This window comes from Anticarsia gemmatalis, chromosome 4 (assembly GCF_050436995.1).
Source record: "Anticarsia gemmatalis isolate Benzon Research Colony breed Stoneville strain chromosome 4, ilAntGemm2 primary, whole genome shotgun sequence".
Lineage (NCBI taxonomy): Eukaryota > Metazoa > Arthropoda > Insecta > Lepidoptera > Erebidae > Anticarsia > Anticarsia gemmatalis.
Window position 1 is genome coordinate 8,135,688 of NC_134748.1, and position 27,132 is coordinate 8,162,819.

The window sequence follows — 27,132 nt, forward strand, 5'->3', positions numbered from 1 at the left end:
TTTATAATATTAGTAGGAAGTAAGATCTAAACCGACATCCTTTAAGACTGCTTTATTTTTCTCTCGTCTGCCCGTTACTTGTATCTTTTCTTACCAGACTTTTTTAGTTCAAAGCCGACCTTTGTTCTGGCAACTGATGGCCCTATTACGTAGGCAATATGTGTCTAATACTACGCATGCGTTTGCCTAGATATTTGGAGGGTAACAGACGTGATGTTATTATACTAACAAAGGGAAAATACGCAAGATTGCGACACTATCGACTATCGACAACCGTATAGCTAACGAGAAATTTTGTACAATAACTGTCGATAGTCGAGTTGGTAGGTATTGTAAGTACCTAACCTGTCTTAAGAAATAAATATCGCTATTAACTTTTATCAGTGGTCTGGTTACCATAGTACAAGCTCTGCTTAGTTTGGAGTCAGATGACCGTGTGTGAATTGTCCAAAAATATTTAATTATTTATTTATTTTAGTTTCGTAAGTTAAGCTGGCTATCGATAATGATAATATTGCCTAAAGCAGTCTTTGGTTGTAATATATGTATATCTGTTATGCTGTAACCGTGTTCTCGAAGTAGATGTATTACTTATAACATCTTAGACATTCTTATCCCAGTGGAAAAATACGTATTAAGTAAACATTTCCGATCTCATATGTAATCCCAAATGATTAACAGAAATTGGAATAATCTTCTGTACGTTAAGTAAACCTAACATACTCCACTAATGTTATTTATTATGTATGTACACAAAAATATGATTACATTACAGCTAGGTACATAATAAATGTTGTAAAAGATATTTTCTATGAAATATGCTAGGTACCTACTCGTATTTAAATCTAAACAAACATTTGAAATTGATTATGAATATTAAATTGAATCATAAGTAGGTACCTATTTACTCTTTTTCATTTCAGCAGCGTTACTCAAAAAAATACTAAAAGTAATTTAAGTTTCTCTGAAACAATAGTGCCTACTGCGACGAAGTACAAACACAAAGTACTAGGTACTTAAATAATACATAATGTATTAGGATTTGTAAATTCTGCGGAATCCGGCCGTTTGAGCAGTCGCCTTTGGCGCCCGCGGCCGCATATTACTCCTGCCAACTTGTCAGAATTTTTTATTCTATTCTCTACGCATACAATTTGTCTCGAAAAACTGTCTTACTTGCTCAGACTTCAAATAGGGTCTATTTTGGTAAAAACACGCTCGACTAGTATGTACTTTTCTATTATAGAAAGACTGTTTAGGTCATGTATTTTTTTTTTAATACGCATAAGACTTAACAGCAAGGAGATATTTGGTAGAATAAAGAGACGGTGGTAAAAAAGCGTCATATTTGTTTTTTTCATACAAAATAGTTAAATAAACAATGTTGTCTTCGTACGCTAGAACAGGTGATAGAATAAATCGTCATATTTTGTCCACGTTTTATCATAAACCGACCTATACTAACCGAAAAAGGTAACATTCAAATTATACGGGGATTTGTGGAGAAAGCTAGAAGATTTACAAAAAAATATTTACAGGAAAAAATTATAGAAAGTTTTGGAACAACGGCCGGGAAATAGTGCTAAGGTGACTTACACGTGGGAAGCCTGGCCTTCCGGTCAATCACACGATGGGTTACATGACGGATCTGTTATGCAAACTTGTTTATCCAAAGTTGAGCATTGTCAAAATATTTGAGCTATCCTTGTTATGAATAGTTCGTTATGAATAATAGAGTTTAGATTGTTATAATTACAATACTGACATTAACATAATTGCGTCTCATTTATTTATACTGAGTTTAGTTGTGTGGATGACCTTTTTGATAGTCAAGTTCGATGCCTGAAATTGTAATTTATTGATTTTAATTTAAGATTATACAAAAATATGAGTTTTCTTTGTTCACGTGTAAACCGTCAATAGGGATATTGTAGCGTATATCATAAAACAGTGTCGAAATGTAGAGTTGTAAACATTCTGTGGTCTATACATATAAGTTACGTTGGTTGCCAACTTTCATTATCTGATAAAATCATGCAATATCGAAGACTAAAACAATGTAAACGCAGTCAGGGTCCACAAATTCCCCATTATCCATGCGGTTGTCAGACTAAATAACTTTAATCCCGATAACTTTCCGCTCTAGTGCCGCACAGTTCCGGCCACGACCCGATTCTCATTAGTGAAATCGCCGCCGGTTTTTAATCAGTCTTCGAACCAATTAATGGTTTTCGGTTCCCCGAGGATGTAAACTAAACATCTCTCAATATTAACATACAAAGCGATGGTGAACTAAGCATGTAGTTACTCTTAACGAGTACTAATTAACGGAATCATTACGAATAATTATCCTAGAAATAGGTCTGTTAACATTTTCTTGATTAGTATTTTAGTACCGTAATTCAGTGAGCATCATTTTAGCGCCATGATTATGTGAGTTAGGCCACGGTTATTTGATTACTTCAAACGCGTGACGTAAGTCAGTAATATGATGTCACATTGGAGACCGCTTTTATGTTGATGTAATACGTAGGCACAAGGAACGTTGTAGTCACAAGAAAATTTGAAGAGCTTGGTTAAATACCTATATAATATGTATTAATAACCTCAAGCAATATTATGTAATTTGAGTTATGTAAATTAAGCTGTTTAATAATGTATTAGTAATAAGGGCTTCTAAAAGTTTTGCGTATTTACAATTCCCTGACTTCAATAGGAATTGTCCTACCCATACCAAAACAATACTTTATTCCAAAAATTGTCACTCCTCATCCGAGAATATATTAGAATTGTTTCAAAATGAACACGACTAGTTCTAGTTAAAGCCTGATTCCGAACATTATAAGCAGTTTTCCAGTTGCTCACTTGTGTGTATTTCACTAGAATGAGCACTGAACACTAAGCTAAACCTCCACTAACATTGGGTGGGCACGATTTTGCGTAGGCAATGTTTGCAGTGTCCACTTCACGTTCTGCGTTGTGGTAGTTTTATTGCAAATAGACCTTGGAAGTGCAAATATTTGTATAAAGTTTTAGAAATTCTAATAGACACAAAAAAAATTCCTCGTTATTTTTTTCTTAACATGTTTAAATGACCCTTTGTTACATTTTAAATTGCTGAGCAGTTGCCAATTTTTTGTTAAAAATAAAAAAAATGTATGATTACACTCGCCTGTACTTAAATGATTATTTAAGTTTAATAACAACACAGCACATTTTAATGCATTGTTGCAACAATCTTAAAATTTGAGACAAATCTTAAAATACTTAGTAACAATAGGATTTACAAATATACCCACTTTGAGAATGTAGGTATGTAAATGTTAAGGACATTATAAGTGTCTTTTTCCCAACTGCTCCCTCGGGGGAAACCGTTGACACCTCGGTATTCTTGACCCACATTTTGCATCTTCAACAACTTGCCTTCCGATTCATATTATTATTATATCACCTTTTGACACTGAGTAGAAAACATTGTTTCAACCTAAATAGTTTCCTTTATTGAATAACATAAAAAGCGCCCTAGAATCAATATTGCGCCGCGGGAATCACGGTCATAAATTTACTAAAAACAATTGTTTCTGGTTCACAAAAAATATTGTCTATCAGAAATATCGTCTGAAAAAAGCTTCACTTCTTTTTTCGCTTCTCAGGACTTATGGTTTCAGCATCTCAACTTCTCCATTTGTAATAGCTTGGAGTAGGAAAATAAAAGCTAATTAATATAAATTGGTGTTATGAGTGGGTTAATATAAATTGGTGGTACTGAAAAATTAATGCCGAAAGGCAAATAAAAACCAGTCTCTTGCTACCTACGTCCAAAGCCTTAATCTAGTAAGTATTCTCATAAACTAATTCTTTTCAGCCGGAGAAGCAGTGCCTAGCGGAGGAGTCGAGCGCGCGGCGGTCGAGTCGCACAGACCGCACGACGCGCATGTTGCTCGCCGTGCTCGGCCTCTTCCTCTCCACTGAGGTCCCTCAGGGTCTGCTGGGGCTGGCCAGTGCCCTCGCACCAGATTTCTTTAAGAGCTGTTACAGCATGTTCGGTAAGTATTTGAATACTGTGGTGAACCTAAACTCCACCTAAACTCCTTCTACTCTATGATAGATGCCATATATTAATCATATAACGATTTGGCATTCTCTGTCAATAAATATATCAAACACGTAATGCTCGTATTTTATTAATACATAATATTGGCGACGAGGAAAAACTGAACCTAAATGGAAAAGCTACGTAAAAAACGGAGCACCCTACGTGGGATGCTCACCAGACTCGATACCTACATCGAGCAGAGGGCGACGATGTCTGACGAGGACATCACCGCTCGCTCCGCAGCCTTGAAGGACACCATAACAGCACTGCGAGAGTTACAAGAGAAGATAGAAAACAAAACCATAGATGATAACGATGAAACAGCGTATTTACACGAACAAAATTACGGCTACGAATTCGAAGAACTTCACACTATTTTAGTATCAAAACTTTTAACAAAAAAAACCATTATTCAAGGTCAGCGACAGGAAGACCAACATAGAATATACCAATACCATAAGATTATACCAAAAATACAATTTAATCCTTTACATGAATCAGAAACGTTCAATAACTTTAAAAAACGTCTGGAAGTGTACTTTAGACTTAATGAAATTACTGAGCCCCACATGAAGACAAATATTCTTCTGTCTACATTATCACCAGAACTCCATGAAAAATTATGTGATTTAATAGCACCAGACGAACCATTGAATAAGACATTTAACGAAATTACTGAAACACTTGACGACTACTTAGATCCAAAACCTAGCAAATGGGTTCTACAACATAAATTTATATCGAGAACTCAAAAATCGGATGAAACAGTAGCGCAATACGCCGCAGATTTAAAAAAGCTCACTACCAACTGCGAATTTAAATGTCAACACTGCCAGAAAAACATTTCAGAAAGCTTTTTATCTCTTCAACTCATAAGAGGATTGAAAGATAGCGACGCACGTACAAAAATTTTACAAGACCGAACAGTATGTACATTTAAACACCTGACACAGATTGCAACATCTATTGAAATGAGTAAAGCAGAAAATACATCAATGCTTCCGAATGAACAACCAAGTAGTGACAATATCAATAAAATTTCCACTGATTCCTACAATAATTCAAAAAAATCTCCTTTTAGAGGAATCACACCAAGAGATTTAAAAGGGAAATGTTTCCGCTGTGGTTTAAATCACGAAACCAAGAAATGTAGCGCTATAAACATAACATGCTATAAATGCAAGAAGGTCGGACACTTAGCTAGTGTGTGTCTACAACGGCGCTCAGATGCGAAGCCCAGTAAGACTACACCGGATATAAATCAATTAAACGACTCAGCGATAAGCGATGATGATGAATGGAATGATATTAATGTTATATCTGGTGAAACATCCGAAAAATACATGATAACGGTACACATTGAACATGCTAAGATGAAAATGGAATTTGACACTGGAGCCACACTTACTTCTATGTCATTACGAGACTACAGAAAATTGAAAATCGGCAAAAGAATCTTTAAAACTAATATAAAACTCAAAACATATACCGGCGAAGTAATCGAACCTGCAGGTGTTGCATACGTTCAATGCAGATGCCAAGGAAAATAATTCCACGGTAAATTATACCTCATCAACAACAACGTTGACCCCGTTTTTGGCCGGAGTTGGATGAAAGAACTCGAAACTCTAAATTTAGCAGATATAAAAACTTTACAGCAATCAGAAAATCTAGAATTAGACCAGCTTTTGGAACTTTACAAGACATCAGTATTTCGATCCGACTTAGGCGAAATACCCAATTACAGAGGACACCTAAATCTACAAGAAAACACAAGACCAATTTTTATCAAACCACGTAGAATACCGTACGCTTTAAAAACCAAAGTGGATGAAGAGATCGAGCGACTATGCAAACAGGGTGTCATCACGAAAGTCGACCACTCTGATTGGGGTACTCCAGTGGTACCAGTTGTCAAACCGAATGGGAGTATCCGATTGTGCGCTGATTATAAAGTTACACTAAATAAAGTCATACAAGATGAACAATATCCAATACCTATGATAGAAGATATATTTGCAGAGATGAACGGAGGTAAACTATTCTGTACACTCGACATCACCCAGGCATATCTCAACATGACAATGGATGAAGAAAGCGCAATGCTACAAACACTAAGTACGCATCGAGGCACTTTTAAGGTGAACCGCCTAATGTTCGGCGTTAAGGTCGCGCCGAGCCTTTGGCAGAAATTTATGGATAAACTCCTTCAAGATCTCGAAGGTGTAAAATGTTTCTTTGATGACATCATCATTCAAGGCATCAACAAAGAACAATTACTACAGAGACTTAAGCTCGTGTTAGACAAACTAAAAGAAAGTAACCTACGAGTAAACAAAAATAAGTGCCACTTTTTCAAAACAAGCATCGACTATTTGGGACACACTATCGACAAAGAAGGTCTACACAAAAACAGAGAAAAGATTAACGCAATAATTAAAACAGAACGCCCAGTCAACACCGCAGAATTGAGGACATTTCTTGGAATGGCAAATTTTTACAACAAATTTATACCCAACCTATCATCGATCACGAATCCACTGAACAACTTACTCAAGAAAGAATCTAGTTTTCGATGGTCTACAGAATGCGAACAGAGCTTTATACACATTAAAAAAGAAATTCTAAGCGAAAGAGTACTTATACATTTTGATCCCAAGAGGCCCTTGGTTCTTGCAACAGACGCATCTCCACTGGGAATCGGAGCAGTACTATCACATAGACTCCCAGATGGATCAGAAAGACCGATAGCATTCGCTTCCAGAACACTATCGGATAGCGAGAAGAAGTACAGCCAAATTGACAAAGAAGCTACTGCCATATACTGGGGATTGAAGAAGTTCTTTTATTATTGTTACGGTAGAAAATTTATCCTAGTGACAGACCATAAACCACTGACAATAATTTTCCACCCACATCAAACGTTACCAGCAATGAGTACAATGCGATTATTCCACTACGCTCATTTCTTATCTGGATTTGACTACAACATTGAATACAGAACTTCGCCTAACAACTCAAATGCAGATTACCTATCCAGGTTCCCAGTAGAAAACACAAAGGCAAACAAAATGGACCAGAATTACAGCTTTCAACTTCAACAAATACATACCATTGATGTCAACCCAAATATCATAGCGAAAGAGACAAGTATTGATTCCGATTATACACCATTAGTACTCGCATTACAAACTGGCCGATCACTTAAAACGCTCGGTTACAATGATAATGAATTTACTTTACAAGATGGATGTATACTAAGAGGAACGCGAGTCTTAATCCCAAAAACATTACGCGAACGAGTGCTGGACGAACTACACCTCGGTCACCCGGGCATTGTGAAAATGAAGCTACTGGCCCGCAGTTTTGTATACTGGAAAGGAATTGACAATGATATCGAAACAAAAGTTAAGTCCTGTAGAACATGTAGATTACAACAAAATGAACCAGAGAAAGCACCACTACACCACTGGGAACACCCAAAGGGCCCCTGGCAAAGGCTTCATATTGATTTTGCCGGACCTGTTTACGGATACTATCTTTTAATAGTTGTAGACGCATTTTCGAAATGGACAGAGATTATACCTACTAAATCAACGACAAGCTCTTGGTGCATCCAAAAATTGAAAGAACTATTTTGCACCTATGGAACACCTCTACTCCTTGTCTCAGACAATGGCCGACAATTCGTATCGGGAGAGTTCGAAAAATTTCTAAAAGACTGTATGATTTCGCACAAAACCTCTGCTCCATACCACCCTGCAACCAATGGACAAGCTGAACGATACGTACAAACAGTCAAGAGAATCTTACGAAGCTTAGAGGGAGAAAGGGGTAATCTTCAAGAGAAACTTGTCATGGTAAAAACTCGCCTCAGACGGACACCAAACTTGAATGGTCAGACACCTTATCAGTTAATGTTTGGAAGAGAAGTTCGAACAGCATTACACTGCATGTTTAGAAACACCCATAAAAAAACTACATCAAAACATCAAGAGATCAAGGTCAGACAGTTGGAAGTCGGCGAACGAGTACAGGCCCGTGACTACACGAGTGCTAAGCACCATTGGCAGTTTGGTACTATCACAAGACGTCTAGGCCGACTTCATTATGAGATCCGCACCGACAACGGCGATGTCTGGCGCCGACACCTCAACCAGGTGTTGGCTGCATCTTATATTCAGCAGAACAGCTAAGAGGTTAGGAGGGGAGAAATGTGGTGAACCTAAACTCCACCTAAACTCCTTCTACTCTATGATAGATGCCATATATTAATCATATAACGATTTGGCATTCTCTGTCAATAAATATATCAAACACGTAATGCTCGTATTTTATTAATACATAATAAATACTTTTTCATAATAAGCGAGATAAAAAACTACAGTCGTAACTTTTAAACTTTTAAGTTGCATGTTTATGTAATAGAATACAGAACTTAGAATGCGCTGATACCTCAGGCATTCCGATAATATAAATTCGTGTCGCATTAATTCCCACATTATTTTTATTATATAATAACTAACACTAAAATATAAGGGAGGTTGTATAGGACGTTTCAGCAAAGATATACTAGATACAATGGCCGACACATGCTACGTGCAGATTTCTAAAACTAACTACTCCACCTGTGCCAGCCGTCCTACAACCTCTATACGCTTCGTTTGACATACGAGCGCTCGATGCTTCAGCGTCGTTGGTTCTGTTTCATAGAAAAAATATGTTCTTTCGAAATATTTTGGCCTAAAATACTCACCAATGTTCCAACGTACCTACGTTATTGATGGCAAGGCGATTGCTTTGGTAGTACTACATACACAATGAACTCTCTGAAGTTTTATGAATATCACGGAACATCTAATACATCTTTTCCAAAATTCTGATAGATCCTATTGAAGAACATTACAAATTAGTAAGGTATTTTCTATTATGCCAGTGTTCAAGATGTTACTTTGGCTGAATTTTATTTTTCGAAGCACATTGACTTTTTAATAAGCAGACAGAATAATTCAACTGGATTAGAAAGAGAATTTATAATTCCTTGGTGACTGAAGTAACAGTAGCGGAATATTTTAATATTATTATTCTTAGGCATTAGGTATTGTATTTTAACTTTTCAATTAATTAAAAAAATGCTGTTGGCTGACGGCTTTCAACAGATAGGTATTTTTAGTTTAACTTAAGTTTATCTATTTAATACTGTAACGTCGCGGTTTATCGCCGTTTTAAAAACTAAATGTGTAAACAAACTCGTTTACGGGCTACCCGAAATAAAAATAAAGGCAGTAAAATGCGACTGTTGGATTTTATCTAACTGTTTATGTGTTTATTTATTGAACAATTATCGTTTGTTTGGTAGTCTTTTGCATTTGGAAAGAGTCATGTTTGGGATTTTGTTGACTATATACTTACGGATTGCCTTCCAAATTATTTCCGTGCTTTTGGTAGTCGAAGAAATAATACTGAAAACTATTTCTTAAACTAAACATGAGGTATCTCTTCCTGCCTCCGTGGCGCAGTGGTTTAGGTCGCCAGGCCGCTACCATTGCGTCGGGAGGTCGTGGGTTCGATTCCCACACGAGACAATTATTTGTGAGATCTTCAAGTAATTGTTTCGAGTCTGGTTGGTTTGTGTCGGTTGTTTGCATGTTTGTAAAAGTCTCCGCGACACAGGAGCAGTTCTTAGTGTGGGAGTTTTATTAAAAACAAAAAAATCACCTCTTGCAGAATCGATAGAATTATGTGTATCTAAACTACATTCTGGCGAACATTCGAGTAAAATCACCTTAAAAACTACGACATAATCACGAAACAATGCACTCTAGTATTAAATGACTACAGTAATATCCCAGAGGGCTAACGTAATCCGCCTCTCGATTCTGTAATAAAACACTTAATTGGCACAACGATTGGCTGATATTAAATTTTGCAATATTAAACGAACTTATCTCTTATTACTGATACGTAATTTACAGATAGGTTCTATTGAAAATATTATCTAGAGCACGATTTTGTGTGCATAACTGTTATTGCTTTTAGTACGAGCATTTGTTAATGTTTAACATCGATTCCCGTTAAAATATTAGCGGTGAAATCTATTAACTAATACATGTGATATCGATATAACTACATTTTGTGTACAATACTGTATTTGAGTCGATTATATGAAAACTAATTTGTATTTAAGAAAATAATAATTCGTTTGTCTACTAAATAGAATTGAATCTTGTTAACTATGGCTGTATATATCACACGTATTAATCACCCGCGTCACGACTTTGGATTGAAAGAAAATATTTGCATGAGCAGCGCCGCAACACGTTAATAACGTTACTGTAAAGCAATTTAACAAGTAACGCGGTTCAGCCTGAACTAATACAGTTACACCGACACTCCAATTTCCATATACATGTTATACATATACATTTCACGATCAAAGCATTCAGAAACACCGCCCCGGGACTATTTCATGACCCATTTTCAACCGTGTATCCAAAACATATTAGAATAACTTTGATTACATATTATTAGTTTATATATTTTCGAGAATATTAAAATTATTTTCAACAACTACAAAAACAAGTTCGATGTTTCAATTAGTGAACAAAATGGACGCGAATTCCATTAAGCACTTTGACGCAAACATATTTTTTCATATCACAGAACGTGGTATTTTTTACTTTTTTATAAAACGTCTATCGAATACTCTGCAAAAACCTTTTATTACTATAGAATTTCACTTTTAAGCACTTAAATGACTTATAAAATGAACGTTATGTAGTGAGCCGTGTTCCGCATCAACGTGTTCTCAGAAGCTTTAAGGAGATCGTGTCAAAAGTCGGTCACTGCAGCTTAAGCGTGTCATTTTAACGATGCAATTACGGCACTCAACTTTATTGAAAAATGATACCCACTTTTTAAACATTTTCAATACAAAAATATGAAGAAGTGGATCTTCAATAACTTTAAATATGTCTTCATACATCTGACGGATCTTGAGCGACGTAATCCGTAAAAATCTCAGTGTCTGCACAGCCTCGAGAGATCCGAAAAATACGGACGATCTTAAGAGGATTTACAATACAGTATTAAATAAGAAAATAGCTTTGAATACCATCACAAAACTAAATCAGTCTGTTGGAAAAAGTACCCACGCTTAATCCTTTGAATAAAAATACGCAAATAAGTATTTAGATGTTTGAAACTTTTCTTGTTTATTGTATATTGAAATGTATTCAAAAACAGACATCGGCCTACGTATCTTTCAATCGTAATAATATCAAAATGATTCTATAGAATTCTTAAATAAATACTTACAAAAGAAAATATCAAACAAAACTCGAGAACGCTGTAACATTATCATTAATTAGTAAATGAATCAAGCTTAGTTTTTGTATAACATTTAATTAGTAAGTACCTAAACTATTTTTACTTTAAAACTTCTCAAATTATTAAAATGAAACCAGTCTTAGTAATATTGTCCGAATTTCACTCTACATATTCATTTGAACATTATAGTATAATTAAGTACCTTATTATTTATCTCTGCGGAATGAGAAACAGCGTATATCATGCAATAAATCTAAGGGGATATTTTCCTTATCAGATAGTGATCAAGAGACCGTATATTACATAAATTGTGCAGATGCCTTACATCGTAGACGTTATACGCCTCGCACATATTACACTACCAAATAAATATATATCTGTTTATCTATTCCTATCACGTTCTTTCCAAGATTCAGCATCTTTGTATGCATGAAGTATTCATTGAACTTTGTGGCATACTCAGATTCCTATTTGCTCTGATAATAATACGTGTCCGCCTGTTGAAGCAGCACAGATGGCCTTTGATTCACACGTCAATATGACTCCAGAATCTGTTATTTTAGTAAATCACTCTGTCCTGAACGACAGTGAGTGATAGAGCTGTGCCAAGTCTAGCATTGCAACCGTAGCAAAATAAACATTTGCTTTGAAAACCTAAATAACGAGATACAACGAATGCTACAACGACTTCGACAGATTACCAAAAAAATATGATTAGCAAATTGAAGAACGGATTCCAAATTACGTAAAGGCCAATAAAGAAATTTCGTGATTTAATTAAGTTCCTACGTAAGTCCCCAGAAAAGTCTTCATTAGAGTGGCTTTTACGATATTGCGTAGGAAATCAAATATACGTGTCATTTTCTTGACAGAAGAACCTCGTAAATATAAAACACAATAGAAAGGTTCGCTGTAATCTAGTCGGCATAATCTCATTCTGGATTTACTACGTGCCCAAATTAATGATGGCGGCACACTCTATCTCTAATTTTATTTTTTTGCCAGCACAATCACGATTGATATTGTTATTTAGAATAAGTATTCAGAAAAAGCAATCTAAAATTCCAATTGTCACGGGTTATCGTCACTGTGTTATAATAATTCAAGACTGCCGCCAACCATAACACACCTGCTGTTTAGCTTGGAAAAATTCGTATATCAACCTTGGAGAAAAAAATCTGCTGAGAATATAAATCTAGTGATAAGTTTATTTTATCTGAGTAAAAATATATTTCTTGAGAAATCATAAATATTAACAAGATATCAAAATAATTTTTGGTTTAGTACATAGGTGCCTATTTGTGAAGATACTTCTAAATATGTAATTCGCAAATTCGGCGTTTCTGGCAATAATCGTATCTGAAATGTCTTTGATGGTCGTTCTCGCACCTATTTATTTCCTATTTGTATTGGTATTTTATCGTCGAAAACCGATTAAGAGGGCCCTAACCCAATAACTTTAGTCATAACTTTCTTTTATTATTACTTCTGATCGTTACGTTCCGGACTCTTATTATAAGTCGATATTTACGTCAACTTGATTTCTGCGAAGCTAAACTGGATAAAAATCCGACAACAAATTGGTTTATACCAAATTAAATATAAAGGGGTCGTTGGATGTAACAGAAAAAAAAATCATATATGGGAAAATACAACGTTTATCTGTAGGTTAATTGGCTCTCTAAATTATTAGGCTTACTCGGATTTTGTCAACTTAAATACATATATTAGTCCTACACGTATAACAGAAAACAACTCGTCCCGCCTAAATTGCATTTGTCTATTTAGGCACATTACGAACAATTTCGGGTCCTGTCTCTATTAAATCAAGGGTGTATCCCGCGCTTCACCGAGCGCAACCGCAATAACTCAACTAACCCGTCACTGCTTGTTTGTGCTCATCAAATGTATTATGAATTACCTATCAGATATTCAATGGACTACTATCAGAAACTAGTTAGGTACCTATACTTATGAAAAGAGAAATATTGAGCGTGCTCGCTTTGCTTGCGAAATGATTACTGCAGAAAATCTGTACATATTGCACTAGAAACCTCTCGCCTCTTCAAACTCGTATCGTTCAAACAATTTAATTACCACAAGATAGAATGAATTTGCGATAGAATAGAGTTAATTTGAGATTTTTATTATAAATAGGTAACCACGTGATAACTTAGTCGCAAGTTCCACTGTCCCTCGTCTTTGTATTAGAGCTTCGGCTAAGTTTGCAAACGTGGAGACAACACATCAACAAAGGCGACTTCACCATAGACTACCTAAGGTCTATTTGATTTCTTATAACGGATACTTTTGTATTGTCTCACAGGTGACCTGATGGACGTGCTAGCCTTATTCACATCGTCAGTGAACTTCGTGCTGTACTGCAGTATGAGTCGACAGTTCCGGTGTACATTCGCGCGGCTGGCGCGACGCATGCTGTCAGCCGCCGAGGAGCCCGCCAAGTTCGCCAATAAATTAGAACCTACAACGCAGGTATCACAATGTTAGGATAAACTTCTTCTCTTTTACATGTTCGTGAGTAAATCTGCTTCTGTCGGTGTTGTATACAACGCTCTTTGAGTTGAGATTCTGCAAAGGTAGACCGTAGATGGCAACAACATTTCGCCCAGAAATTTTGCACAGACGATAATTGTAGTTGTAATACCTCAGTAATACCTCAGTCTGATACTGTTTATAAATGGCACATGCCGTCTGCGGTCTGACGACGGCTGCGAAATCTCACCTCATCAGAGTAAATGTTTGCGTAAATATTTTTGTTTATAGATACGCGGTGGTGGGTGTGTTAAATAAAAATGTTGAATATTTTACTAGACCACATTAATTTGGTCTTGTTGTGTTTGGGTCGGTCTTACCCAATTATGAATTTCGGTTACGGTACTAATAAACTCTGAAGATACTACAAAATTATTATATATTTTTTGCAAAAGCAATCGATATGTTTATAAATACACCTAAATATAGGACCAAATCTTATTATTCGAAGGAAAGAATCTATTCGACGTTCGGAATGCTATCTAAGTCAAAGAGATTCTAGTAAAAAAGTCAGTGATTCAGAGAATGGTATGTATTGCCTATTTCAGTCCGGTCAAATAAAAATAGATCACAGAACGACGTATCAAAACAATCGCTAAAAATAATCGATGTACGACTTCATGACAGTAATTATAAAACATACTCTATAATACTTAAAATCAAACTATATTGTGACATCATTAGAAAACGTTTTTAATGATCTCTAATAATTGCATTGTTGTTAATGAACATCATAAAATATATTTAATATGAAGATATAAGATATTTCTTTAGCGAACCTTATAAAGAAAGGTAGAAAGTAAAAAGCATAATGAGCATAATAACGTACCTAAGCTTTTGCTCTAAATATAATTAATTACTACGAGCGTTTTTGTACAAACGAAAAACATGAAAGCATGCCCGGCGGACGTTTACAAAAAATATTAAAAAGTTAAAATGTACCTTTTTATCGTGAACTCTCCTAGGCCAGTATTTTTTCGTAAACATTTTTGTGTAGAATAATAATCTTTGTACAACCTCGAACGAGAGAAAATAAAGATGTTTTACGAGTGTGTATTTCGCAAGCAATGGAAATAAATCTTCGACGTGCGCAACCTTAAACAGCTAAATAGGTTTTAATACGAGCAGCTGATTATCACTGAAATCCGCAAGATTAGATATTATACGCGTACTTTAGAAAATCACGGTAAAGGAACATCTTTTGAACTCAGCTGTTAATAAAATGCAAGATATTTCTTCAAAGAAAACATATCTGTAAACGACGTAGATTTGCATAAAGTTTATCGTTGTGTTCAATGTTACTTTTAACTCATGTTCAGCTTGTTAATCTTCCATATTTTACGCTTTGATAGTTGATAACTTTATTTTGCAAGTGTGCATTAGACAGAATATCTTTTATCTATCTTTATTTTTATTATAGTTATCGATAGTTTATTAATCACCTCATTAAATTTTAATATGATATTGAAGGTTTCTGAAATGAACGTATTACTTTAATAGATTTTGCTCATTATCTCGTGTTGAGGTGCTTATTAAATTGCAATGGTTTTTCTTTATGTATACTTTATCGCGTATACATATATAATACTTCTCCGGCTTACATCAAAAGTAACTATCATTTGATCGCTTAAAGTTATTCTCTGTTACTCAACTAGTCATCAAACTATCATCAATAGTACAAAGATCAATTAAGGATTCTCTCTCGGCTGTTTCAAGACCTCTCCGAGATATCTAATCCGTATTATTCAAAGGATTATGGAATAACAATTAATTACGCAGTATACACAGACACCCCACAATTGATAGGTATTTAATCGATGTATCGATAGTGATGTACTGATGAGATTATTTAAGCCCTGAACAAACTTGACATTAATCTGAATACTGCTAAGAGGCTGCATTAACCCCTTCTGTGCTAACTACTGAAATATGCAACAGTTAATTACTTATGTACTTATTCAATGGCCGTGTTTTGATGAATTAAATAAGGCGTTAAGGGTATGAAAATAAATGGTCACATTTATCAGGGGTAAGAATCCTTGCATAGAATATCTCAATGTTAACGTTGTTCTAAATGCCTTTCAGAAATATTTCGCATGATACGTAGTCGAATGCTTATAATCGTTACCGTATTAACATGCGAAGGTAACAAAACAAGTCTGGAAATAATATAATAATAGATTTATATGTATAAACGTTTGAAAATGTTCCAAAGACTTATCGCAAAAACGTTCGGTTAATGATGATTAATGAATGTTTGTTTGTTGCAGGTCACCGGGCCGCTATAGCGCCAAATTCCCGCCCTCATCAGGGTGGTAGAAGAGAGTATTATATGAATGATACAGGTGAGTTATCAACAACATTGGGACCGATCACTTATCTTTACTTAGAGATAGATTAATTATTTATGAGGTTCGTCAAAAAGGGAGTAAATCAGTTTCAAAATGGTCGGCAGTGCGTGTGGTGACTAATTCGGGCTTTTTTGCCACCTGACTAAAAAAAGCTGACAGTCCTGAACTCTCACCGACTATGTTATTATTCGTTCCATCGGGTTATGGTGGTTATGTTATGGTTATGAGTGAGAGAATATTGAGTGTACCTGTGTATTGTGCACACACCTGGACAGGACACTATAAGCAAAGTCCTGCACAGTTGACTTGTTTCAATAAAACTGTCCGCCGTAGCCAAATAACGGCTAGGAAGTCTGTAATTAATAGACGACATCAATTATTTATTTACATAGCTTTAAACATATCAGAAGATACGTTATAGCGACTAGACGTAAGTCGATAGTTTCATCTGTAAACTATAATTAACCCTAAGGCTACCAAAATTGTTAAGGATTCCTACCTTTGTCAATTCTAAGCCGAGGTTACTTACAAGAACAATCAAATTGTAATAATAGGGAATTGAGGGATTGTAAACTTAAACTTGGAGGTTCTAAGTTTTGCTTTTTGTTCTAAACGACTGAGGTTACGTAAATCGCTCATTACTGTTCAACCTTATGAACATAACAACTTAGTAGTAGTAATGAAACCTTACCCTGACTTATGTGCAGTAATTATCAATATCATTACGTGTATGTGCTTTGAATAACACTCAATATCAAATTAGTTTTGTTAGTCTGATACTTTAAAAGGCATAGTTAGTTTTCCTAGAATTCTACTTTTGGTCCTCTGTGAGTCAATTATTTATTTTGGTTACATATTATTGTGCACAGTTATATTATAACAAGGCTAAACAAAAATGAAAAAAGATCGTGGTCATCTTTATATATGGTGACATTTTTCTTGCTATAAAAGGTGAAGGTTCCTGGAAAAGAAAATTTTCTGTGAAAGAAACATGTGACATTCTTAGATATTTATTTGACATAACCTTGTAATATTTGTCACAATAATAAAAGTATAACTCACAGCTGCCACTTGAAACAATAAAATGGTCATATTTTTTGGAAATCTTCTGTTAAATATTAATATAAATATTTGCGAAGTAATTACAAACAGGAGATAATTAACCGGTTCACGTGTGCAGTTGTGTAAAGAAGGTTTAAGTTTTGCTGTAGTGGATTCAAGATATCGGCTTTTAACATAAATTTAAAGTAAATAAATCAATTATCCTTCCATACTGATAATATTACAAAGAGGAAAGATTTGTATATAAGTATAGATATTTCTTACTCTTTCACGCAAAAAGTACTCTACTACTACATTTTCATGAAATTTGAAACACATAGTTTATAACATTGACTAGATTAACACATACTATTTACCTAAGGAAATGTATTTCACGCGGGAAAAGTCGCGAGTAGAAGCTAGTATTATTAAAGGAGCTGGTTTCAAATGTCAAATAAGTTTTTGTAGACAGTGTATTTATAGATACCATATTATTTTACAGTATTATTTCAAAAAACATATCTAAAAGTTGATATTTTCTGTACAAACAAAGTTATAATTGGACATTCTGAAACGTGGTTCTATGACAATAATGAAATATAAATATAATGTTCTATTTATGTTTGAAAATTGTTCGCTGAATTCGCCACGTGTGTGTTGTTCAAATATGATTGATGAACCTTGAGATTTACATAACATTGCTAATTGTGTGGTGTATTTGTATCTTATGTTTCAAACACCATCTGTTTCTTAGATGATACAGTGATTTATCTATTAGACTAGCTGACCCGCGCAACTTCGCTTGCGTCACATAAGAGAATGGGTCAAAATTTTCCCTGTTTTTGTAACATTTTTTATTGCTACTCAGCTCCTATTGGTCGTACCGTGATTATATATAGCCTATAGCCTTCCTCGATAAATGGGCTATCTAACACTGCATTTTTTTTTCAAATCGGATCAGTAGTTCCTGAGATTAGCGCGTTCAAACAAACAAACAAACTCTTCAGCTTTATAATATTAGTATAGATAAACCTTAAGATTTACATAACATTGCTAATTGTGTGGTGTATTTGTATCTTATGTTTCAAACACCATCTGTTCCTAAGACGATACAGTGATTTATCTATTAGATTATGAATGAGAGACGCGCATACTTGCCGCTCGATTTGGTTAGGCAACTTTACGCTTATAAAGTTAGACGTCGCGTTAGGTATTAACGGTACGAAGATATATATTATTCGCTACACTAATAGCTCGTCATTTAGGTCTTCCCTTGGAGTAGTTCATGCTTAATTGTTATTAATAATCCAAATGTCAATATATTTACAAAATTACAATTAGTTTAATCATTAATCTAGACATTTTGATTAAAAACTAAACGTTAGACTTGGGAGCTCGCAATAAGCGTTTTGTTTTCTAAAAGATTGGAAATAAATACATGAAAACGTTTATCTCTGATCTTTCATTTCAATTTTCACAAAATGTTCTTTGTCATTCTCTTGGGTCAAACGAAACGAATGTAGACAATGGTCACATCTCCATTAGTAAGATCATTAATTTAGCACAGAAGCAAGTCTAACAACAAAGTCTACAGCGTTTATAAATGCAGTACAAAGGTCGTTTTCAACTTAAGCCTTTGAAATAACACATGTAAAGTTAATCCGATTCGTGACCAAGATTTATTACTCACTAAATGGACACACATTTGTTCGGTTTTAAACCTAATAAGCTTAGCAAACGCTTGTAAATTATTTAGTACTGCCTCAGGAACACGATATTTGCCAATCTTGTTCGATGTAATTTGTTTCAATGTAATCCGACCCTGGTTTGAAGACTTATTAGCTTCGGGAAATCCAAATAGGTCAAGGTTTCCCACAGCCTATTATTAATTGGTTGTGAAATTACAAGGACTTGTGAGATTTAATACCATTAATGTTATAATTAATAAGTTATTATTGTTCCTGTTTTGCTTTGTTAACTCGCTCGGAAGCCTTATATATCCTTTCATACAAGATAGGTGTGGTAGCTAAGCTTTTTTTCAGACGTAAAGTGAGTTCTATACATTTTACTTACAAAGTGATTCAAGTATAATTTCAAATGTAAATAATAAGTAAATATTAAAAAAATATCATTTGTCATTTAACTAAAATGAACAATTGTATCACAATGGTATTCTTTTAATTTATAATTGAATCTTAAATAAGGTGGGAGAACGAAATGCTTTTATACTTAGTAAAAAAAATCCTAAAAGTTTTCGTAAGCACCTGGCCGCCCCTTCCTGAAGCAAAAAATAACTCGCAGAACTTTGACTACGAACAATATAATTTCTCTCCGGTCAACTAAAAGGTAAAATTTAAAAACCCTCTCGAGCACTTAAGATTAAGTGCCGATTTAACCACTTTTAGGTGTTAAGAGAAATCGAAACAATCTGTTGAAATTCTAGTTGTTAGCCTAGAAGTTTGTTACTTATACACTTTGAATTCACTTTTACAAAAATATGAAAATAACCTTTAAAATACCGCACTATCGATCAGACTCAGAGTTTTGAAACTCAGGCTAAATTATGTTTTAAAACGCGGTTTTACTACCCATTATGATTATACCTCACCTATTATTATCGCCAGCAAATCAAAATGTTTAGAATTATGTTGAAGACACTGAAAAAAATCATAAGTTGTCAATAAAGTAGTTTAAAATAAAATACCGCTTTTCCGCACAGTATTTCAATACTAGTAATAGGTATGTTGGTGATCAATATTTGTAACGTAAAATGATAACAGCATTGATTGAGTAGTGTCAGGTACAGACAGGTTAATCCTCAGCAATTTCCCACTATCTAATGGGTTATCGCTCATTTCAGCATTATCTGATTAAAAGTTGAATCGATTTTAAACTGGAAACTATTTAAATTAAAAGTTTTATGCCTAATCTAATTGCTTAGGCATTGGTATTTTAAAAGTTTAGGTGATTCGCTCTCAAAATCTTTAAGAAAACGGCTTTTAGTACTACACAGGTAACAAATATTCACATGTAATGTTTTAATACATAAAAAGTAAAGCGCTTTGAGTATACGTGACCTGTTTAAATCGGACGCAATAAAATGAAACCAAAGAAATACATTTTAAATAATTATGTTAATTACTCGGAAAATCCGTTAAAACAAAATGCAGAACATTTAAAACAATAGTTTTGCAGAGAAGATTGCATTTCATTGCTGTTCATTGCATTGTTATGTCGCATTTGTTGCCGCGAGCTATTTAATACGGTAGAACATAAACGGATCCTACAATATTCACCCTATTAAGTTTTTCGCGTGATTTCACTCGTGCTAAAAGATTTTCCCTTTTTACTATGTCTCAGAATAAAATATAGCAACAGTTAATCAGGGCTAATGTATTTTCGTCTTTTGCTCCAAGAAACGTGACTAAATTTAAACTTTTATTTTAACCAAAATAACACTCCATTGTAAGGACTCCGAAGAACAAGGAAAAGGTTTTAGCAAAAACAAAAGAAATGAATTCGATACCTCTTTTTCGAATTTTGATTACGTTCAAATTTATAGAAACAATATTAATAAAATACAAGGAATGTCTTTCGTGGAACTCTGAAATTATCATGCTGGAAAATGAGGTACTTAGTTGTTAACAAAATGAGTTTTCTTTGTATAAAACCTTTGCGTTTTCTCGTTTTCTACTTCAGAAATAGAATCATAAAAATAACGCTAATTTAAAAAGCCTCGTCTTAAATAAGTTATCTTGAACAAATACAGTAACTAAATATTTTGCCAATAATGTTACATCATAATTCAATTATTTTCATCCGTGGCCTCCACTTATGCATACCCACTAGGTAGTGGATTTTGTAGCGTACGTGACACATTTTCATATATTTTGTCACGTGCCCGTTTCACAAATGCACACAAAGTATGCACATCGCTACGAAATATTAAAACTAAATACATTTAGCTCTACTTCGCTGTTTATTTACATACATCTTGTAATAAAATAAGAAGGGTTTCTGCATAAAGTATAAAATCTCTAGCTGTCTTGTATCATATCTTTGGCAAAATGATAACAAAGCAAATTCTGTTACTCTATTGGGAAACGTCAAAAGGCATTTATGGAGGTCCCGCTATCCCAGGATATAGACACCTGAGGTCACGAGAGTATTTTGTAGATAAAAACCAATACCTCACCTCAGGTAAGATAAATTCGAGTCATCATTCACACGTTGAAAGGTTATATAAAATTCTGTAAGCTTCTTATGTTAACGCTTTATCTCGCAACCAGTATTCGTGAGATTTATCGAGTAATTAAACTTGTACCACCGAATGGAACTCATATTAGGGATGTGAGAATCCCAACACATAGGAGAGTACAAAAGGTATGCAGCTAATTTTGTAGAAAAACGCACAAGAAATCGCGGAAAAATTCATTCTCACTACTTCTCAAATAAGTGTGACTTTTATGAAAAGAAAATTATTATTCTCACACACTATTACTTGAAGACGAGGAAACGATCCATCAACTAAAAATAGAACATTTCCATTGTAATATCTCAGTTCGTGACAAGTTAAACGGATATTGCATCCTTCTGCAAATAAAACAAAACAAGAAGATGAGCATAAACAAACACGCTACATACAACAGACATTTTCAATTTCAATGGATGCAAATAACAATGCTCTCGCAGCTCTGATTTCTTAAGCATTCATAAATCTCGTCATACTTTTGTGCCTGTTATGAGTACTACGCAGACTACGCACTACTAACCTTTTTGAAGGACCACACCAATAATGTCAGGGCCTTTCTAGAGCGTTTCCTTCGCTTTCCCGTTTTACATCCGCGCGGTAAATCGCCTTTGTCATATCTTTATATTCATCCTCTCCACGTGGCCGAGCCATCTAAGCATGCAAAGACGTGCGTGAGAGGATAAACAACATTTTATGTACAGAATATAATAGGCTATAGGAGCGCAGTAGGAATTTATGCCGGGACTCGAGACTACGTGCCGCTCAATAAAGTGGGTAATCTAATATTTTTACCGATATGTTGTACCTAGTATTTGTATATTAAGCACACGTATTGGTTTGACTAGAAAAATACATTTTTCAGTTACGTTGATTAGATTTGTCTAGAATTAATGATAAATTAAGTTTCTATGCACAACCAAGACAAGTGTTTTAAGAGCCATAAAACGTTATTAGATCAAAATTGGTAGAAAAGTACCCCTTCGGGTATCCTTTAATAGCAAGCATCGAATATTTAAAAAAGCGCCTAATAGCATAGCCTTTTAACAAAATAAGAGCTTTGAGAATTATTTGCCCTTGTTGATAATGTTCAACTAAAATGTGTATAGTAGATACTTATACCCATCTAACACACATTACACCCATAAAATGAATTAAAAGTTTATCAGAATGTTTATGTGGAGTACGTACTGAGTGCTTAAATACCTTTCATATATTTTATCATATTTAAAGCATTATTATGGCTATAAACGCACAATAACATTACATGTAGGTAATACATAATACAATACTTACCTAATATTACTTACGAAATGATGGAACAATCTAATAGATAAGTACATACACAGAAAAGAAAACGCCAATCTTCGACTCTCAAGATACAATAAGAAAGATATCTTTCTCTATCGGTATAATTTTCTCCAAGTACTTAGTACACATGCCAGATAAATATAGGATTATGAGTGGAATAGAACAAAGGGAACTTACGTCATCAATATTGAAACGCCAATTTGTTTTGACAATGCTGAAATGGACGAGAGCAGGCTAATTATTGGAAATAATTCAACATTTCCCTGTCCTGCATCCATAGTTGCTGCAAGCATGCCTTCACGTTAAATGTAAATAACTTAATAATATACTGTTCAGCAAATTGTTGGAATCTACATTATTTTTTAATGAATTTAGCTACGAAAATTGTACGTTCGGTTTTATAAAAGTAACAATGCTTCACAAATTACGATTTAACTCGACCGAGTGCTTACAGAAAAATAACAACACAAAGAGCTTCCTAATAGAGTTTTTTGTTCTTCTGTAACCCGTTAGTACATTTGTTTGTTGGAATAATTTTGTGAAAATGTAGCTAATGTTACAGGAGGGAGTAATTACCTTTTAGTTGTAGCCTTGGCTAACGTACGAGCCTCACTGAGGACCTGAATTTACGATATAAGTTTGGATTCAGTAAACAAAATTGGGTTAGTTTTGAATTCATTGGACAGACATGTCCTTTCTATACCTTCATGGTTTCTATACCTGTAATACCTACATAGAGGTTTACAGTTTACATGAATTCCTAAATTCATCTGCTTTTCGGGGTATAATACATAATTGTTCCCAATTACTTGGGACTATATTACTGCTAAATACACGGTACCCGGAACTACAACGGTACAAAATACAGTTGAAGTGACTGTTTCATCTTTGACCAATCCAGGAATTAAACATGGACCTCGTGATCAACAATCACCTACCAGCCAGTCAATCTTTAAATATGTCGCACCTTTTGAAAATAATACACATGTCTCTTGTTTTCGTGATCTTAGATAAATCTATTTGTACAGAAAGTACAGATAGAAAGGCTGTAATCACAAACACTGATGAGAAGAGAGCATGAGAAGCTTGATCTAGCCTATTATGTAAACAAAGAGTAGAGCTCTACCTTTGGCGCACGTATTGGATAATCGCTAGATCAAAACAGCTTGAGGCTAGCTTTATACAAGAAGTCTCGCATGCTATTGCACAGAGTTATCTATTTTTCTTCCTATATTCTTGTTTAAAATGTGCTTATTTTACAAAGATATTTACAAAGTAGTCGATTCAATTAATTTGCATATAGACCCGCAATTAATATGCCGCATACTATTCATAATATTCTATATGGAAAAAATACGACAGGCTTGGTTCACGTCCGCTTGGAACGTACTCCACTACCACGTAACTAGAGGGCCTTGTAGTGTACGCACTACGCAAATGCGTAACAAATGTACTTTTGTCCCGTCATTAATTCCGTTAGGGCGTGTTAGTTAATTAACTGTTTTAATGCCGCATGTTTATGTTCATTCTCGAAAATGAGGAAATGTACTCTGGGTGAGTGTTCGTTTATACGTACTATGATACTTTGACGCATGTATAGGTACGACACAAGCGTATACGCACTAGCGTGCACTCGTTTATACGTGCATAATACGTGCACTTCGTAAGCACTAGGTTATGTCACATGAAACAAGCGATACAAGGGCTTACGTGCATATTGTATCAAACGTAAGCTTGATACACGTTACCGGAATAACATAAACTCTATATAAGTTTAAATCAAAGAGTAAATTCCTTATAAGTCACTTCTCGTCAACAATTGTATGGATCACTCACCATTATGGTGAGTCGCTTAAATGACAGAAAAAGTAGTCACTTCGTTGTGTTTTCTTTTAAAAATTCACAATGTGAAACCACTCTTAAAAGATCAGTTTCAATCCACAGACACTCGATCAACGCTGTTATGATGAGAAATTCATCCTATTTATATCTAAAGCAAAATCTGTATTTTAGATGACAAAGACGGATGACATTTGGTGGCTAAAAACTCAAATTGAGGCGTGTTTATGTCTAAAAGCTGTGATGTATGGAACAAAGGAAAAAACAGTGACACCATTTCCTCTTTAATTTTTAGTTTTTAATGTGGTAATGAGACCTAAAATAATAATATTATTTGCTCATAGACTGGGTTCTAAATTCAGTATGATCATACTGAATTTAGAACCCAGTCTTATTATTAGATTTCACTGCCTAATGAATGAGAATTATGCTTGTCAAACCTCACATAACGTACATATTAGGATTAGCTACTATTTGAATGGTGCACAGCAATATTACGAGTAAGCTGGCTTCATCAAACTATTACTTGAGATTTACTCTGTATATGATGCAATGGAGCAAATTACGTCATGTTTGAGCTCAGATGGATTTCAATGCGAATTTCACAGAAAATGGAATCTATATATGTGATATTCATTCATTAAAATTCAGTGGTAATCGCCCGATCGATTTACTGATTCGTGAATTTAATTATTATAAAGGTTTCTGAATATACATATTAATATGAGAAATAAGAAAAACCTTAATCTATTAAAACAATAATATGTGAAGTTTAAAAAACTATGCAACGAGGTTCCAGACGCAACGAAAATTACAAGCACCTTTTTTTAAAGAAGAACTTATGTACGAATAGTCTTTTAGCTTAACTTTAACCAAGTCTGTTGCCCTAAGAGCGATTTAATTTAATGGTTGAAAACTCAGTTAAAACTCCTAACTCCATTAAAATACCGCCTGTCGTCAAATTGGGTATCAAAACAATGAGTTGTAGAGCCGTACTAAGCCGATAACAAAATATGGCCGGCGCGTCGTATCGTTGACAATAAAAATGTCGTTGCCGGATTAAACCGAACTGCCTAGTTATTTTTGAACATCTGGATATAGTTTGGTTTACCAACATTCGATTCCAATATTCCATTTATTTCTGTGGCCTTATTTTTATGAAAACATTCACAGTTTGCAATAAATAGAATGAGAGAGACTTTTGAGATTAGTTGTTTGAACATTGCTAATAACGCTGCGGTTACCGCATGATGTTAACGCAATAATATTTCTTCCTTTGCCTTTTTTTTGACATAAACTTTTTAATCGTCGCCAGTCCGTCTTGTAAAAATGAAAAGAAACCAGGAATTTTACCACACTGTCTAGCATTTTCACAGTTTTACTTTGTTTTACGTAGCGCGAAAGCTTCATTGTGTCAATCGATTCAATGTATTATATTTTTAACTGACTCATAAACAAGTCTTAAAATGTATTCGTGTACTAATAAATCCATTTTTGTTGCAGGTACAATCGCTCTCTATCATTTGGAAAATCTAATTCACAAACATCCATAGCATTTAATGTTATCATATAGACATTATGTTCATACGTTGTAGTCAAACGTTATTAGTTATGTAACTATTGTAAGCCAAAGTTAACTTTAAGTCTATTAGTATAAGTACTATTATTATATTTTATGGTAGTCTTTGCGTCTTATGAGCCGTGACGCAAAAACTAAATCATAAAGTAATACGTTTCTAAAACTGTACATAGGTACTTTATATACTTGAGCATAATTAATGTAAATTAGTATGTGTAATATAGATTTACTTAGGGTCCAATGAGATGAATAACTCTAATAAATGTAAATATTTAATTAAATTGTGAACATTTGCATTTATATCGTATTTCTCTAAATATGTTCTTGTGCATATTGTACGAATTTATATCGATATCAGAATGCATTTTTATATCATTTTGTAATCTATCATTTTTCTTGCTGTTACTGATCTACTCAAGTAAGAGTAAATCTATTGTTCGTAAGTTAGACACCAAAGCGATACCAAAGTTTCATGTAACACCTAAGTATTAATTATTTGCACCATTATTGTCACAATAAAGAATATTCGTTTATAAACGTATTAATTTGGAAACAGCTGTCTTATTTATTACCCTTAAAGTCAATACCGAACCATAATACCAAATAGCAATAAGTGGTAAGTATGCATATGATATGTCTGGAAGAGTCACATCGTAAGCGAAGTAAACTAGCAGCTATTACCCCCTTACGTCAAACAAGGTTTCAGTGGAGCTCTCAAATTACGAGCGTAGGACAATTAGCAGTAAACGTTTGCAATTGGCAGCTATTAAGGGATCGTACACAT

At 34.4% G+C, this 27,132-nt stretch overlaps 1 protein-coding gene across 5 annotated transcripts in view; it reads left to right on the forward strand.

The window, feature by feature from the left end:
* LOC142972434 (G-protein coupled receptor dmsr-1-like) overlaps positions 1 to 26,895 on the forward strand; it is a 53,166-nt gene extending 26,271 nt beyond the window's left edge. For 4 of the 5 annotated variants that reach the window (XM_076113544.1, XM_076113543.1, XM_076113545.1 and 1 more), the window contains 4 exons: positions 3,866 to 4,046; positions 13,752 to 13,928; positions 16,249 to 16,323; positions 26,273 to 26,895. In XM_076113544.1, coding sequence (XP_075969659.1) covers positions 3,866 to 4,046; positions 13,752 to 13,928; positions 16,249 to 16,323; positions 26,273 to 26,322 — 483 coding nt within the window. In that variant the 3' untranslated portion in view covers positions 26,323 to 26,895. The remainder of the gene's footprint in view (positions 1 to 3,865; positions 4,047 to 13,751; positions 13,929 to 16,248; positions 16,324 to 26,272) is intronic. The other variant, XR_012959454.1, reaches the window with a different exon arrangement.
* The last annotated feature ends 237 nt before the right edge of the window (positions 26,896 to 27,132 follow it).